This window comes from Lithobates pipiens, unplaced genomic scaffold (assembly GCF_037356315.1).
Source record: "Lithobates pipiens isolate NorthernLeopardFrog02 unplaced genomic scaffold, aLitPip1_a1.2 Scaffold_364, whole genome shotgun sequence".
NCBI classification, from domain to species: domain Eukaryota; kingdom Metazoa; phylum Chordata; class Amphibia; order Anura; family Ranidae; genus Lithobates; species Lithobates pipiens.
This window is the reverse complement of record NW_027507821.1, coordinates 28,930-42,231: the sequence shown is the minus strand read 5'-3', so window position 1 is coordinate 42,231 and position 13,302 is coordinate 28,930. Positions and strand designations below refer to the sequence as shown.

General features: G+C 50.0%; 1 protein-coding gene across 1 annotated transcript in view; it reads left to right on the top strand.

Moving 5' to 3' along the window:
- Window positions 1–2,374: 2,374 nt before the first annotated feature.
- Window positions 2,375–13,302, top strand: part of LOC143956446 (fermitin family homolog 2-like) — a gene marked incomplete at its 3' end in the record, with an annotated part of 37,174 nt that continues 26,246 nt past the window's right edge. The window contains exons 1-2 of the mRNA XM_077466630.1: window positions 2,375–2,492; window positions 8,974–9,081. Coding sequence (XP_077322756.1) covers window positions 2,415–2,492; window positions 8,974–9,081 — 186 coding nt within the window. The remainder of the gene's footprint in view (window positions 2,493–8,973; window positions 9,082–13,302) is intronic.

The following is a 13,302-nucleotide window of genomic DNA, read 5'->3' as shown; positions in this document are numbered from 1 at the left end:
AATGACGGGGCACGATTCCTGCCAATGTCAAAAATGACGGGGCACGATTCCTGCCAATGACGGGGCACGATTCCTGCCAATGTCGCCAATGACGGGGCACGATTCCTCCCAATGACGGGGCACGATTCCTCCCAATGACGGGGCACGATTCCTCCCAATGACGGGGCACGATTCCTCCCAATGACGGGGCACGATTCCTCCAATGACGGGGCACGATTCCTCCCAATGACGGGGCACGATTCCTCCCAATGACGGGGCACGATTCCTCCCAATGACAAAAATGACGGGGCACGATTCCTGCCAATGTCACCAATGACGGGGCACGATTCCTGCCAATGTCACCAATGACGGGGCACGATTCCTGCCAATGTCACCAATGACGGGGCACGATTCCTGCCAATGTCACCAATGACGGGGCACGATTCCTCCCAATGTCACCATGACGGGGCAACGATTCCTGCCATGTCACCAATGATATGGCACGATTCCTGCCAATGTCACCAATGATATGGCACGATTCCTGCCAATGTCGCCAATGATATGGCATGATTCCTGCCAATGTCGCCAATGACGGGGCACGATCTCCCAGTGTCGCCAATGACGGGGCACGATTCTCCCAGTGTCGCCAATGACGGGCAGATTCCTCCCAGTGTCGCCAATGACGGGGCACGATTCCTCCCAGTGTCGCCAATGACGGGGCACGATTCCTCCCAGTGTCGCCAATGACGGGGCACGATTCCTCCCAGTGGTCGCCAATGACGGGGCACGATTCCTCCCAGTGTCGCCAATGACGGGGCACGATTCCTCCCAATGTCGCCAATGACGGGGCACGATTCCTCCCAATGTCGCCAATGACGGGGCACGATTCCTCCCATGTCCCAATGACGGGGCACGATTCCTCCCAATGACGGGGCACGATTCCTCCCAATGACGGGGCACGATTCCTCCCAATGACGGGCACGATTCCTCCCAATGACGGGGCACGATTCCTCCAAATGACGGGGCACGATTCCTCCCAATGACGGGGCACGATTCCTCCCAATGACGGGGCACGATTCCTCCCAATGACGGGGCACGATTCTCCCAATGACGGGGCACGATTCCTCCAATGACGGGGCACGATTCCTCCCAATGACGGGGCACGATTCCTCCCAATGACGGGGCACGATTCCTCCCAATGACGGGGCACGATTCCTCCCAATGACGGGGCACGATTCCTCCCAATGACGGGGCACGATTCCTCCCAATGACGGGGCACGATTCCTCCCAATGACGGGGCACGATTCCTCCCAATGACGGGGCACGATTCCTCCCAATGACGGGGCACGATTCCTCCCAATGACGGGGCACGATTCCTCCCAATGACGGGGCACGATTCCTCCCAATGACGGGGCACGATTCTCCCAATGTCAAAAATGACGGGGCACGATTCCTCCCAATGTCAAAAATGACGGGGCACGATTCCTCCCAATGTCAAAAATGACGGGGCACGATTCCTGCCAATGTCAAAAATGACGGGGCACGATTCCTGCCAATGACGGGGCACGATTCCTGCCAATGTCGCCAATGACGGGGCACGATTCCTCCCAATGTCGCCATGACGGGCACGATTCCTCCCAATGTCGCCAATGACGGGGCACGATTCCCTCCCAATGTCGGGGCACGATTCCTCCCAATGTCGGGGCACGATTCCTCCCAATGTCGGGGCACGATTCCTCCCAATGTCGGGGCACGATTCCTCCCAATGTCGGGGGCACGATTCCTCCCAAATGTCGGGGCACCATTCCTCCCAATGTCGGGGCACCATTCCTCCCAATGTCGGGGCACCATTCCTCCCAATGTCGCCAATGACGGGGCACCATTCCTCCCAATGTCGCCAATGATATGGTATGATTCCTGCCAAAGTCACCAATGACTGGGCACCATTCCTGCCAACGATGGGGCACGATTCTTGCCAATGTCTCCAAGGAAATGGTACGACTCCTGCCAATGTTACCAAGGAATGGGGCACAATTTTTCCCACTGACACCAGCAATGGACCATTGTTTGCTCTGTTATGCCCAGGGTCTTTTCTACTCCCACTGACCATGATCTGGCCCCGAATGCTGTCTGAAGGACAGTAAACTGGCCCTTTTTTGTTTATAAAGTTTGGAGACCCCTGGTCTAGTCACAGTGGGCAGAGAGGCGCCCAAGCTCTATTACCTAAATGCAGCAGAAAAAATTTGGGTCACCACTGGATGTACAGAAGGACAATGGTGGGTAAAACCGCTCCTTCATATGCATTTCATCTTTGTAGCGGGTCGCCCGGAGTTCAGCTTTACGATAAATGCTTCAAATAGAACTCCAGTCTGTTGACTGCGCTCTTCTCTCCCTTTCTAACATGTTGCAGGTGGTTGGACTCCTCCCGATCGCTCATGGAACAAGATGTGAAGGACAATGAAGCCTTGCTACTTCGATTTAAATACTACAGCTTCTTTGACTTGAACCCCAAGGTAATTCAATGCTTTTCATTTCCTCCCGGTGAGCTCCAACGCATTGCAGACATGTGTGAAGCAGAAGGGAATTTCAAGGGTCAAACAGGTTAATGCAGAACTGCTGTGGATCTCCTCTATACTGGACGTCTGTAGAAAGATCAAACCAGCTCAGATAGGACCTTTTTGTAAATATTCGGAAAGACATCGGAGGATTAACAACCAACATTTTTATTTATTTTTTTGCTTGATTTTTGCACTACATATTTGTAAGTGGTTAGCAAATCCCCAGCCTGACCTCTCTTGCCCCATCAGCCACCTAAAAGTAACGTAAGGAGCTGCGCTCACAAACCCGCAGATCTGAAACAAAAAGTGCAAGTGGATGAATAAAGTGACAAAGTCCAAAAATGTTTTAAGTGAAATGTATGACAATCTGATAAATGAACCGTCCGGGAAAAGTCCTCCAAAGGAAAAGTAAGTGATTGGAAGAACCCAATACGGTGACCGTCTCCTGTGACTTTGTAGGACAATGTGAATCCACCACCACATAGAGTGCAAGCTTACCAGCCGCACAGGCTTTAGAGCGTGTGGACAATACCCAGCCAGGGCCTTTGATCCTCTGTTGGGGATCTCCAAACTGTGGCCTTCCAGTTGTTACGAACTACCCATGAGGCATTGAAAAACTCTGACGTTCACAGACGTGACTGGGGGCATGATGGGGAATTATGGTTCCTGAACAACTGGAGGGCCAGAGTTGGAATATCCCTGTCTATGTGCCTCTGATGGCCGATCAAACTTTCAAAGCCACTCGGTGTAGGTACATTGAGTGGATTCGAATATTTGGCTTTTGATCGAGGATGACTCCTACAAGTCTCTAGGAGTACCTGGCCTTATCGGGCCATCGGAGGCGGCGGGGAGGATCAAAGGCCCTGGATGGGTATTGGCCACACGCTCTAAAGCTTGTGCAGCTGGAAAGCTTGGAGACTTTTCAGGGCTGTTTTATCAGATGTCATACATTTCATTTACATTTTTTACAAATGTGTTTTTTGGACTTTTTGTCACTTTATTCATCCACTTGCACTTTTTGGTTTCATGTGACACTTTCTTTTTTTATTTTAGATATCTGGTTTGTGAGCGCAGCTCCTTGTGTTGCTTGCTGTATTTGTGTGTATTTCACTTTGAATTGCAGGTTAACGCCGCAGTTTTTTTATTTATACCATTAGCCACCTACATACCTCCTTCTACTGCACACATAGAAAGGGCGTAATACCCCCATCCTGATATAACTAGAGGATTGTCCAGATATACACATCATACATATTCAAGAGTCTGTAGACTCCGACCATCACACTCTTATGATTAGTAATGAGTTGGTTCCCCCATTGTGGCCAAAGATGGGGGAGTTGGTTCCCCCATTTTGGCCATAGATGGGGAGTTGGTTCCCCCATTTTGGCCATAGATGGGGAGTTGGTTCCCCCATTTTGGCCATAGATGGGGAGTTGGTTCCCCCATTTTGGCCATAGATGGGGAGTTGGTTCCCCCATTTTGGCCATAGAAGGGGAGTTGGTTCCCCATTTTGGCCATAGAAGGGGAGTTGGTTCCCCCATTGTGGCCATAGAAGGGGAGTTGGTTCCCCCATTGTGGCCATAGAAGGGGAGTTGGTTCCCCATTGTGGCCATAGAAGGGGAGTTGGTTCCCCCATTGTGGCCATAGAAGGGGAGTTGGTTCCCCATTGTGGCCATAGAAGGGGAGTTGGTTCCCCCATTGTGGCCATAGAAGGGGAGTTGGTTCCCCCATTGTGGCCATAGAAGGGGAGTTGGTTCCCCCATTGTGGCCATAGAAGGGGAGTTGGTTCCCCCATTGTGGCCATAGAAGGGGAGTTGGTTCCCCCATTGTGGCCATAGAAGGGGGAGTTGGTTCCCCCATTGTGGCCATAGAAGGGGAGTTGGTTCCCCCATTGTGGCCATAGAAGGGGAGTTGGTTCCCCCATTGTGGCCATAGAAGGGGAGTTGGTTCCCCCATTGTGGCCATAGAAGGGGAGTTGGTTCCCCCATTGTGGCCATAGAAGGGGAGTTGGGTTCCCCCATTGTGGCCATAGAAGGGGAGTTGGTTCCCCCATTGTGGCCATAGAAGGGGAGTTGGTTCCCCCATTGTGGCCATAGATGGGGGGTTGGTTCCCCCATACCGTGGCCATAGATGGGGAGTTGGTTCCCCCATACCGTGGCCATAGATGGGGAGTTTGGTTCCCCCATACCGTGGCCATAGATGGGGAGTTGGTTCCCCCATACCGTGGCCATAGATGGGGAGTTGGTTCCCCCATACCGTGGCCATAGATGGGGAGTTGGTTTCCCCCCATACCGTGGCCATAGATGGGGAGTTGGTTCCCCCCCCCCCACCGTGGCCATAGATGGGGAGTTGGTTCCCCCCCCCCACCGTGGCCATAGATGGGGAGTTGGTTTCCCCCCCCCACCGTGGCCATAGATGGGGAGTTGGTTTCCCCCCCCCACCGTGGCCATAGATGGGGAGTTGGTTCCCCCCCCCCCACCGTGGCCATAGATGGGGAGTTGGTCCCCCCCCACCGTGGCCAGCACAGTCACAATGGAACACAAATGGGTCTTCACCAAACTGTTTCCACAAGGTTGGAGGAGCACAATGGTGTACAATGTCTTTGTATAATGGGGTATTACCTGGGACCCTTTCCCTGGAGAGACCTGAACTCCTCAGGAGGGAGTTCACATACTTTTGCCCACATGGTGTCAGTCTGTGGATATAACTTAGGAATGTGAAGTTCTTCACCAGCTGGGTTTCAGATGTGCGATATTTCTGTCCTCGGTCAGCAGTAAAAACTGTGACAAAGACGACCTCTAACACAGCAGATGTTCCCAGAGGTGAAGTAAACAGATTTCTACCGTCTGGTCATACAATCCTTACCAGCTGTCTGGAAAACCAGTGCCGTCCATACACGTGAAAGCTGTCATTGCATTGAATGGGAAGTTCCATCAATAAAATATTGTTTACATCATGAAAGAATAAAAATTTGATAAAGTTGGGCTTTGAAGATCACTTAGGAGGGGATCTGTGATTATCAATGTGTGTATGGCAGACAAAGAGATACAATGTAATTGGTGCATCCAAAATGTAAATGGCCAACCAAATGGATATTTCAGATGCTGATGGACTCCATCACCCACCGCTCCCCTTTCCTCCTCCCGTGAGCAAGACATGTCTCCTTCTGTACCCCTACCCTGACTTTGTGGTCTCATTCCCCACATTTCATTCTGTAATAATCCATCGTTCAACTCCGGGTCTAATTGCAAATATCTGAGGAAGAATTTGGCTGTGGATTTGTACTTTCTCTCCTGATGACGGAGGTCACTATGGGGTCCAAAAATGGTCCAATTGCACAACTGAAACCCAGCTGGTGAAGAACTTCACATTCCTAAGTTATATCCACAGACTGACACTATGTGGGCAAAAGTATGTGAAGCCGCTCCCGAGGAGTTCAGGTCTCTCTAGGGAAAGGGTCCAGGTAATACTCCATTATACAAAGACATTGTAGACAATTGTGTTCCTCCAACCTTGTGGTAACAGTTTGAAGACCCATTTGTGGTCCACTGTGATGGCTACGATGGGGGGGAACCATCTCCCCATGTATGGCTACAATGGGGGGGAACCATCTCCCCATGTATGGCTACAATGGGGGGGAACCATCTCCCCATGTATGGCTACAATGGGGGGGAACCATCTCCCCATGTATGGCTACGATGGGGGGGAACCATCTCCCCATGTATGGCTACAATGGGGGGGAACCATCTCCCCATGTATGGCTACAATGGGGGGAACCATCTCCCCATGTATGGCTACAATGGGGGGGAACCATCTCCCCATGTATGGCTACAATGGGGGGGAACCATCTCCCCATGTATGGCCACAATGGGGGGGAACCATCTCCCCATGTATGGCCACGATGGGGGGGAACCATCTCCCCATGTATGGCCACGATGGGGGGAACCATCTCCCCATGTATGGCCACGATGGGGGGAACCATCTCCCCATGTATGGCCACGATGGGGGGAACCATCTCCCCATGTATGGCCACGATGGGGGGAACCATCTCCCCATGTATGGCCACGATGGGGGGAACCATCTCCCCATGTATGGCCACGATGGGGGGAACCATCTCCCCATGTATGGCCACGATGGGGGGAACCATCTCCCCATGTATGGCCACGATGGGGGGAACCATCTCCCCATGTATGGCCACGATGGGGGGAACCATCTCCCCATGTATGGCTACGATGGGGGGAACCATCTCCCCATGCATGGCTACGATGGGGGGGGAACCATCTCCCCATGCATGGCTACGATGGGGGGGAACCATCTCCCCATGTATGGCTACGATGGGGGGAACCATCTCCCCATGTATGGCTACGATGGGGGGAACCATCTCCCCATGCATGGCTACGATGGGGGGGGAACCATCTCCCCATGCATGGCTACGATGGGGGGGGAACCATCTCCCCATGCATGGCTACGATGGGGGGGAACCATCTCCCCATGCATGGCTACGATGGGGGGGAACCATCTCCCCATGCATGGCTACGATGGGGGGGAACCATCTCCCCATGCATGGCTACGATGGGGGGGAACCATCTCCCCATGCATGGCTACGATGGGGGGGAACCATCTCCCCATGCATGGCTACGATGGGGGGGAACCATCTCCCCATGTATGGCTACGATGGGGGGAACCATCTCCCCATGCATGGCTACGATGGGGGGGAACCATCTCCCCATGCATGGCTACGATGGGGGGGGAACCATCTCCCCATGCATGGCTACGATGGGGGGGGAACCATCTCCCCATGCATGGCTACGATGGGGGGGGAACCATCTCCCCATGCATGGCTACGATGGGGGGGAACCATCTCCCCATGCATGGCTACGATGGGGGGGAACCATCTCCCCATGCATGGCTACGATGGGGGGGAACCATCTCCCCATGCATGGCTACGATGGGGGGGAACCATCTCCCCATGCATGGCCACGATGGGGGGGAACCATCTCCCCATGCATGGCCACGATGGGGGGGGAACCATCTCCCCACGCATGGCTACGATGGGGGGGGAACCATCTCCCCACGCATGGCTACGATGGGGGGGGGGGAACCATCTCCCCACGCATGGCTACGATGGGGGGGGGGGGAACCATCTCCCCACGCATGGCTACGATGGGGGGGCGGGAACCATCTCCCCACGCATGGCTACGATGGGGGGGGGGAACCATCTCCCCACGCATGGCTACGATGGGGGGGGGGGAACCATCTCCCCACGCATGGCTACGATGGGGGGGGGGGAATCATCTCCCCACGCATGGCTACGATGGGGGGGGGGGACCATCTCCCCACGCATGGCTACGATGGGGGGGGGGGACCATCTCCCCACGCATGGCTACGATGGGGGGGGGGGACCATCTCCCCACGCATGGCTACAATGGGGGGGGAACCATCTCCCCATGCATGGCTACGATGGGGGGGAAACCATCTCCCCATGCATGGGTTTGCTTGGATAAATTGGTAGCTCTGAAGCTTTTGAGAAAAAATCCTGATGGACCGCCTAAAGCCTAAATTTTAATCTGCTGATAATTTGCCTCCCTTTGCTCCTCCTGCCCTTCAACTTTCATTCGATGCCCTATTTTTTTTTTTTCCCTAGCTGGGCCGTCTTTAATGATTGGACCTTGGGCCCTCCCGACTCCACTCATCAACTATTTACGAGCACCTGCATTGGGCCCCACAACAATGACTGGGCCTGGGGGGGCAGCTGCCCCTTTATGCCCTGTGTTAAAGACGGCCCTGATTCCTAGTGATGTCATCACTGGATCTCGGCGCTTCCCTATGCAATGCAGGCAGATCATGGCTGGTGGGAGTGGCTGGGACGGGGGGGGGGGGCTTCCTGAAAAAACATCCCAGCACCCGGCCTCTGCGTTCCTCTCAAGAGCCCTGTTGCAAGCAGTGGGCTTGGCTCTTGGCAGGCGTTATGAAATTTTAACAAAAACGCCTTGATGGGCGGGTGTCGGTCTGGAGGAGTGAGCGTTTTCATACAGACGATCGTAGGTGATGCTGATCCTCCATGATCACGAGAACTGAAATCCAACGAGCGAAAGTGGGGAGGCCAGACACGGGCTGGGGGTGTGTGTGTGTGCTAGATGATGCTGGACGTCCTCCAGCCAGGAAATGAGACAGGGCTTTATCTGACTTGCTGCAGCTTCTAATGCACATTGTGAGAAGGTCACAGTGTGCGGTGAAATCGGAGGCTGGCATTTCAGTCTAGGAGAGGGGCCGGTACTGAAGGGGGGTGGGGGTTGGAGGTCAGATGTGCAGGCTGGGTGGGGCTCCCTTTACCCCCCCCCCCATTATGACCTCACAGTGTAAGATTTGCTTGCTGTGTCACGTAGACTGGAAGATGCTGTAATGACTTCCAGATGTCTGTGTTGCTGTCTTGCAGTATGACGCCATCAGAATCAATCAGCTGTATGAACAAGCCAAGTGGTCCATTCTGCTGGAGGAGATCGAATGTACGGAGGAGGAGATGATGATGTTCGCGGCTCTGCAGGTAAGGCAGGACCTCGGGGGCGGGATATGTGAATGATGTCATACGTGGCAATCAACACGTCACAGGAGAAGACGCCTAAAGGCGGAGTTGCGTGAAATGAACTCTTCTCGTTCTTTAAATGCAGTAGAACAAATAAAAGGTACGCCTGCCCTCCTACACATACAGGACCATTCATGATACGGGGAAACCTTCCACCGCCTCAATCCCAGCATTACACCCCCTCCCGGTCCTCACCACCTCTCCGTGCCGTCATACTTTAAAAATTAAAGATCACTAAAAGTGCTAGCTATCAATTATCAACCAATAACCAAACCACATGATAAATAATCAAATCATCAAGAGTAACGACCAAAGAGCTTTGTATGCGGCAATTCAACACGACAGCGCCTTGAAAAAGTATTCATACCCCTCGAAATTCCCCAATTACATCCAAAACCATAAATGTATTTTATTGGGATTTTATGTGATGGACCAACACAAAGTGTCACATAATTGTGAAGTGGAAGGAAAATGATAAATGATACAAATAAATATGTGAAAAGTGTGGGGGAGGGGCATTTGTATGGCGCCCCCCGGAGTCAATACTTTGTAGAACCCCCTTTCTCTACAAGTCTTTTTGGGGGTGTCTCTACCAGCTTTGCCCATCTAGAGAGGACATTTCTGCCCATTCTTCTTCTTTGTAGAATATCTCAAGTTCTGTCAGGCTGGATTCACACCTAATGGCAGTTTTAGTGCTTTTTACATTTTTGTAGATTTGCACTACGGTCCATTTAACATGGTTTCCTATGGAACACGTTCTGTATTGCAAATCTGCAAAAAGCACTAAAAATGCCACAGGTGTGAATCCAGCCGCCTCAGATCGGATGGAGAGCGTCTGCGATCAGCAATTTTCAAGTCTGGCCACAGAGTCTCAATGGGATTTAGGTCTGGACTGTGACTGGGCCATTCTAAAGCCTCATACACACGGTCGGACTTTGTACAAACTTTTCCGTGGACTTTTGTACAAAGGGCGTGGTCCACAAGTTTGTATTGCATACACACGGTCGGACTTTTTGACAACAAACACGAACGTAACGACGTCACAACGTACTGACGCCGCTTCAAAAGAGGACGTTCAATGACTCCAGCGCCACCTTTGGTGAACTTCTGTATTGTAGTCTGATCTTTTGCGTGTTTGTACCTTGTACAAAAGTCCGATGCTTTTGCGTACACACGGTCGGACTTTGCTCCATCGGACTTTTGTTGCCAGAAAGTTTGTCCGTTCGCACAGCCAACAAAAGTCAGATGAAAACAGAAAAAAGTTTGTCCGATGGAGCGTACACACGGGTCGGATGTTGCTCCAAAACGGCTAATTTGCATGTTTGTTGTCAAAAAGTCCGACAGTGTGTACAGGCCTTTACACATGAATATGCTTTGATCTAAACATACGTTAGATTGAAAAAAAAAAAAAGCACACAAGTCCATCCAGTTCAACCACAAAAATAAAAAATAAATCGTACAATCCCATATACCCAATTCTATACCCACAGTTGATCCAGAGGAAGGCGAAAAAACCGCAGCAGAGCATGATCCAATTTGCTAAAGCAGGAGAAAAAAAAAAATTCCTTCCTGATCCCCCGAGAGGCAATCGGATTTTCCCCGGATCGTTAACCATTCCATTGCCCCAGATATTTGAAATAACGGTTGGTTAGAGGGTGGCTGAAGAGTAACTCTAGCTTTTGTTGAGGAATTAAACCACCCCCTCCCCCCCTCACTCTGGGTAATCAATGTACATAACAAGTGTTTAAATGAACTCCGCGCCAAAAAGTGTAAAAAATAAATAAAAAAAAAAGCTAATAAAAATGAAGCTGGTCCCCTGGTTGGACAAAGCGATCGATTTAAAATTGGTGGTAAACAGAGGGGACTAGTAGATTAACTAGTGGTGACGGCAATAATGAAAAAAAAAATCATTATAGACGTAACATATTATAAAACCAAAAATGAAAAAAACAAGTGATAAAGAATAAAGGTTGCCAAAAACACTATATGTGAAAAAAAAAAAAAAGATTCATCACAAAAATAAACAATAGTGATGAATATAAAGTCCCAACTGTGAAAAACGGCAGTTCTGTTGTAGCCGGTGGTCTTCTTCTAGGTGTATAGACTCTTCTTTGTGGTTTTGTTGTTGTTGTGTTTTATTTTTTTTGTTTTTTTTTGGGGGGGGGTTTCTAATTATTAAAAAAAAAAAAAAAACTGAATGGCTTTACATCATGGGGATTCTTCCTATTTTATATATATAATTTTTTTTTTTTTTCAGTTTTTTTTATTATTGAGAATAGTAATATAACAGAGATTACAATATAATGTAGATGGTGGGAGTTCCTTCACCAAGAAACAAACAAAACGCCCCCCACAGTGCTGAGTAACAAATCTGCTTTACCAGATACAATTGACTTCTTTTAATTAAAAAGGTGGCTAAAGAGTAACTCCACTTTTGTTGAGGAATTAACCCCCCCCTCCCTCCCTCTGGGGTAATCGATGTACATGAACGAGCTTTGTTGCGGATTCCTACCCGTTTCTGCTCTGAAGAAAAATCAGTTTTGTGTTTGCAGACAGATTCTGAAAGAGGGAAGGTCTGATTCATTATTATCACCTGATGCGCTCTCGGTGTTCTGATGAGGAACGCTGTAGGGTGTGCCGCCTTTTTAGAAGTATATAACCCTTGAGAGTGTATCTCACCGAAACTGTAATTCCTATTGCAGGGGATGCCTAAAATCTGGCTTGTATCTTAGGGCAGACTTTTGGGGAAAATGCAGTGTGAGCCAATCACGCAAGCAGGAAATTACGTTTTTTTTGGGGGGGGGGGGGGGGCGGTCCTTATACTGTCTGTGTACAGAGCGCCCCCAGTCTGTCATGTTACTTTGAGTTTTACAGAAAATGACAGCGGCGGCGTGTTGGGAAGGAAAGGTCATTTTTAATAACGTTCAATTACGATATGACTTGTGTAGACATTTTATTTTATTTATTTCACTTACTTGTATAGCGCCATCAATTTACGCAGCGCTTTACATATACATTGTACATTCACATACATGTTACATGATACATGTTATCTTTTTTTTCTTTTGCTACATTTTTCCATGAATGTGGAGTTATTCCTTTTTTTTTTTTTTTTTTTTTTTAAAGACTTTTTAAAATAGTTGACACGTCTATCTTAAAAGACCGGATCCGATTTATTAAAGTGGAACTCCAGCCAAAGAGAGAGAATGTGGTAAAACGTGAATGTGATCTGCTGTAGTTCTTTTCCGGTGGAGATCGGCGAATGTTTTTGAGCTGAGCAAAAAGTTTGTCCCGGACCTCACCTATTCGGCCAACAGCAGAATTTGCACGGGGGGGGGGGGGATGGGTGGTGGTGGGAGCTCAGCAGAATGTTCACCTGCCGAACGCCCCACAATGCACGGCGTGCTGCACTGCACAGTGAATTCTGAGCCTTGATTGGGAAAAGCTTCGCCCAATCGGGGCACAGTGGATAGCTGGTTAAGGACGCAGCGGCCGGCTTCCTCTCGGCTGCGTCCTTAACAACGGATGACTCATCGTCTGGCTTCCCCACCGACAACTGAATAAAAAAATAAACATTGCCAGCTATAGAGAAAAGTGAAAAAAAAGGGACAAGGTGCTTTGGGGTGGCCATGTGGCCTGTTATGGTTCAGGAGGGGGGGGGGGGGGGGGGCGACACTCGCTTGTCCCCTTTTCCCCCACTCCAATTCCTGACCGGATGGCTGCATGCTTGGATCAGAGTTTGGTATGGATTTTGGGGGGGGGGGGGGGGGGGGGAGAGAAGCCATGGCAATTTTTTTGGTTTGTTTTAAAATGTTAATTTAATATTTAATTTAATCAAATATTATTATTTTTTTTTCTTTTTAAAAATATCAGTTTTGCTGCAGCAGGTTCTATACATGGTACAGATGCTCCACTTTACAGGCAGAATAAGGGAAACCCCCAGGCACAATATTTAGGAATTTTTTTATTGTTTCTAAAAACAATCCTTTTTAAAAAATAATTGTTTGCATTGTTACATCCCCCCCTCCCCCAGGGCAGTGTCTGGACGCTCATACCCCTTTTATGACCAATAACTTGCATAAAAGCCTTCAAAATGGGCCCATAGAATTCAATGGGGTTCTGTTCGGCCCAACTCTATTTTTCCGGCATCGCATACATACACACACACCTACCACACTGCAC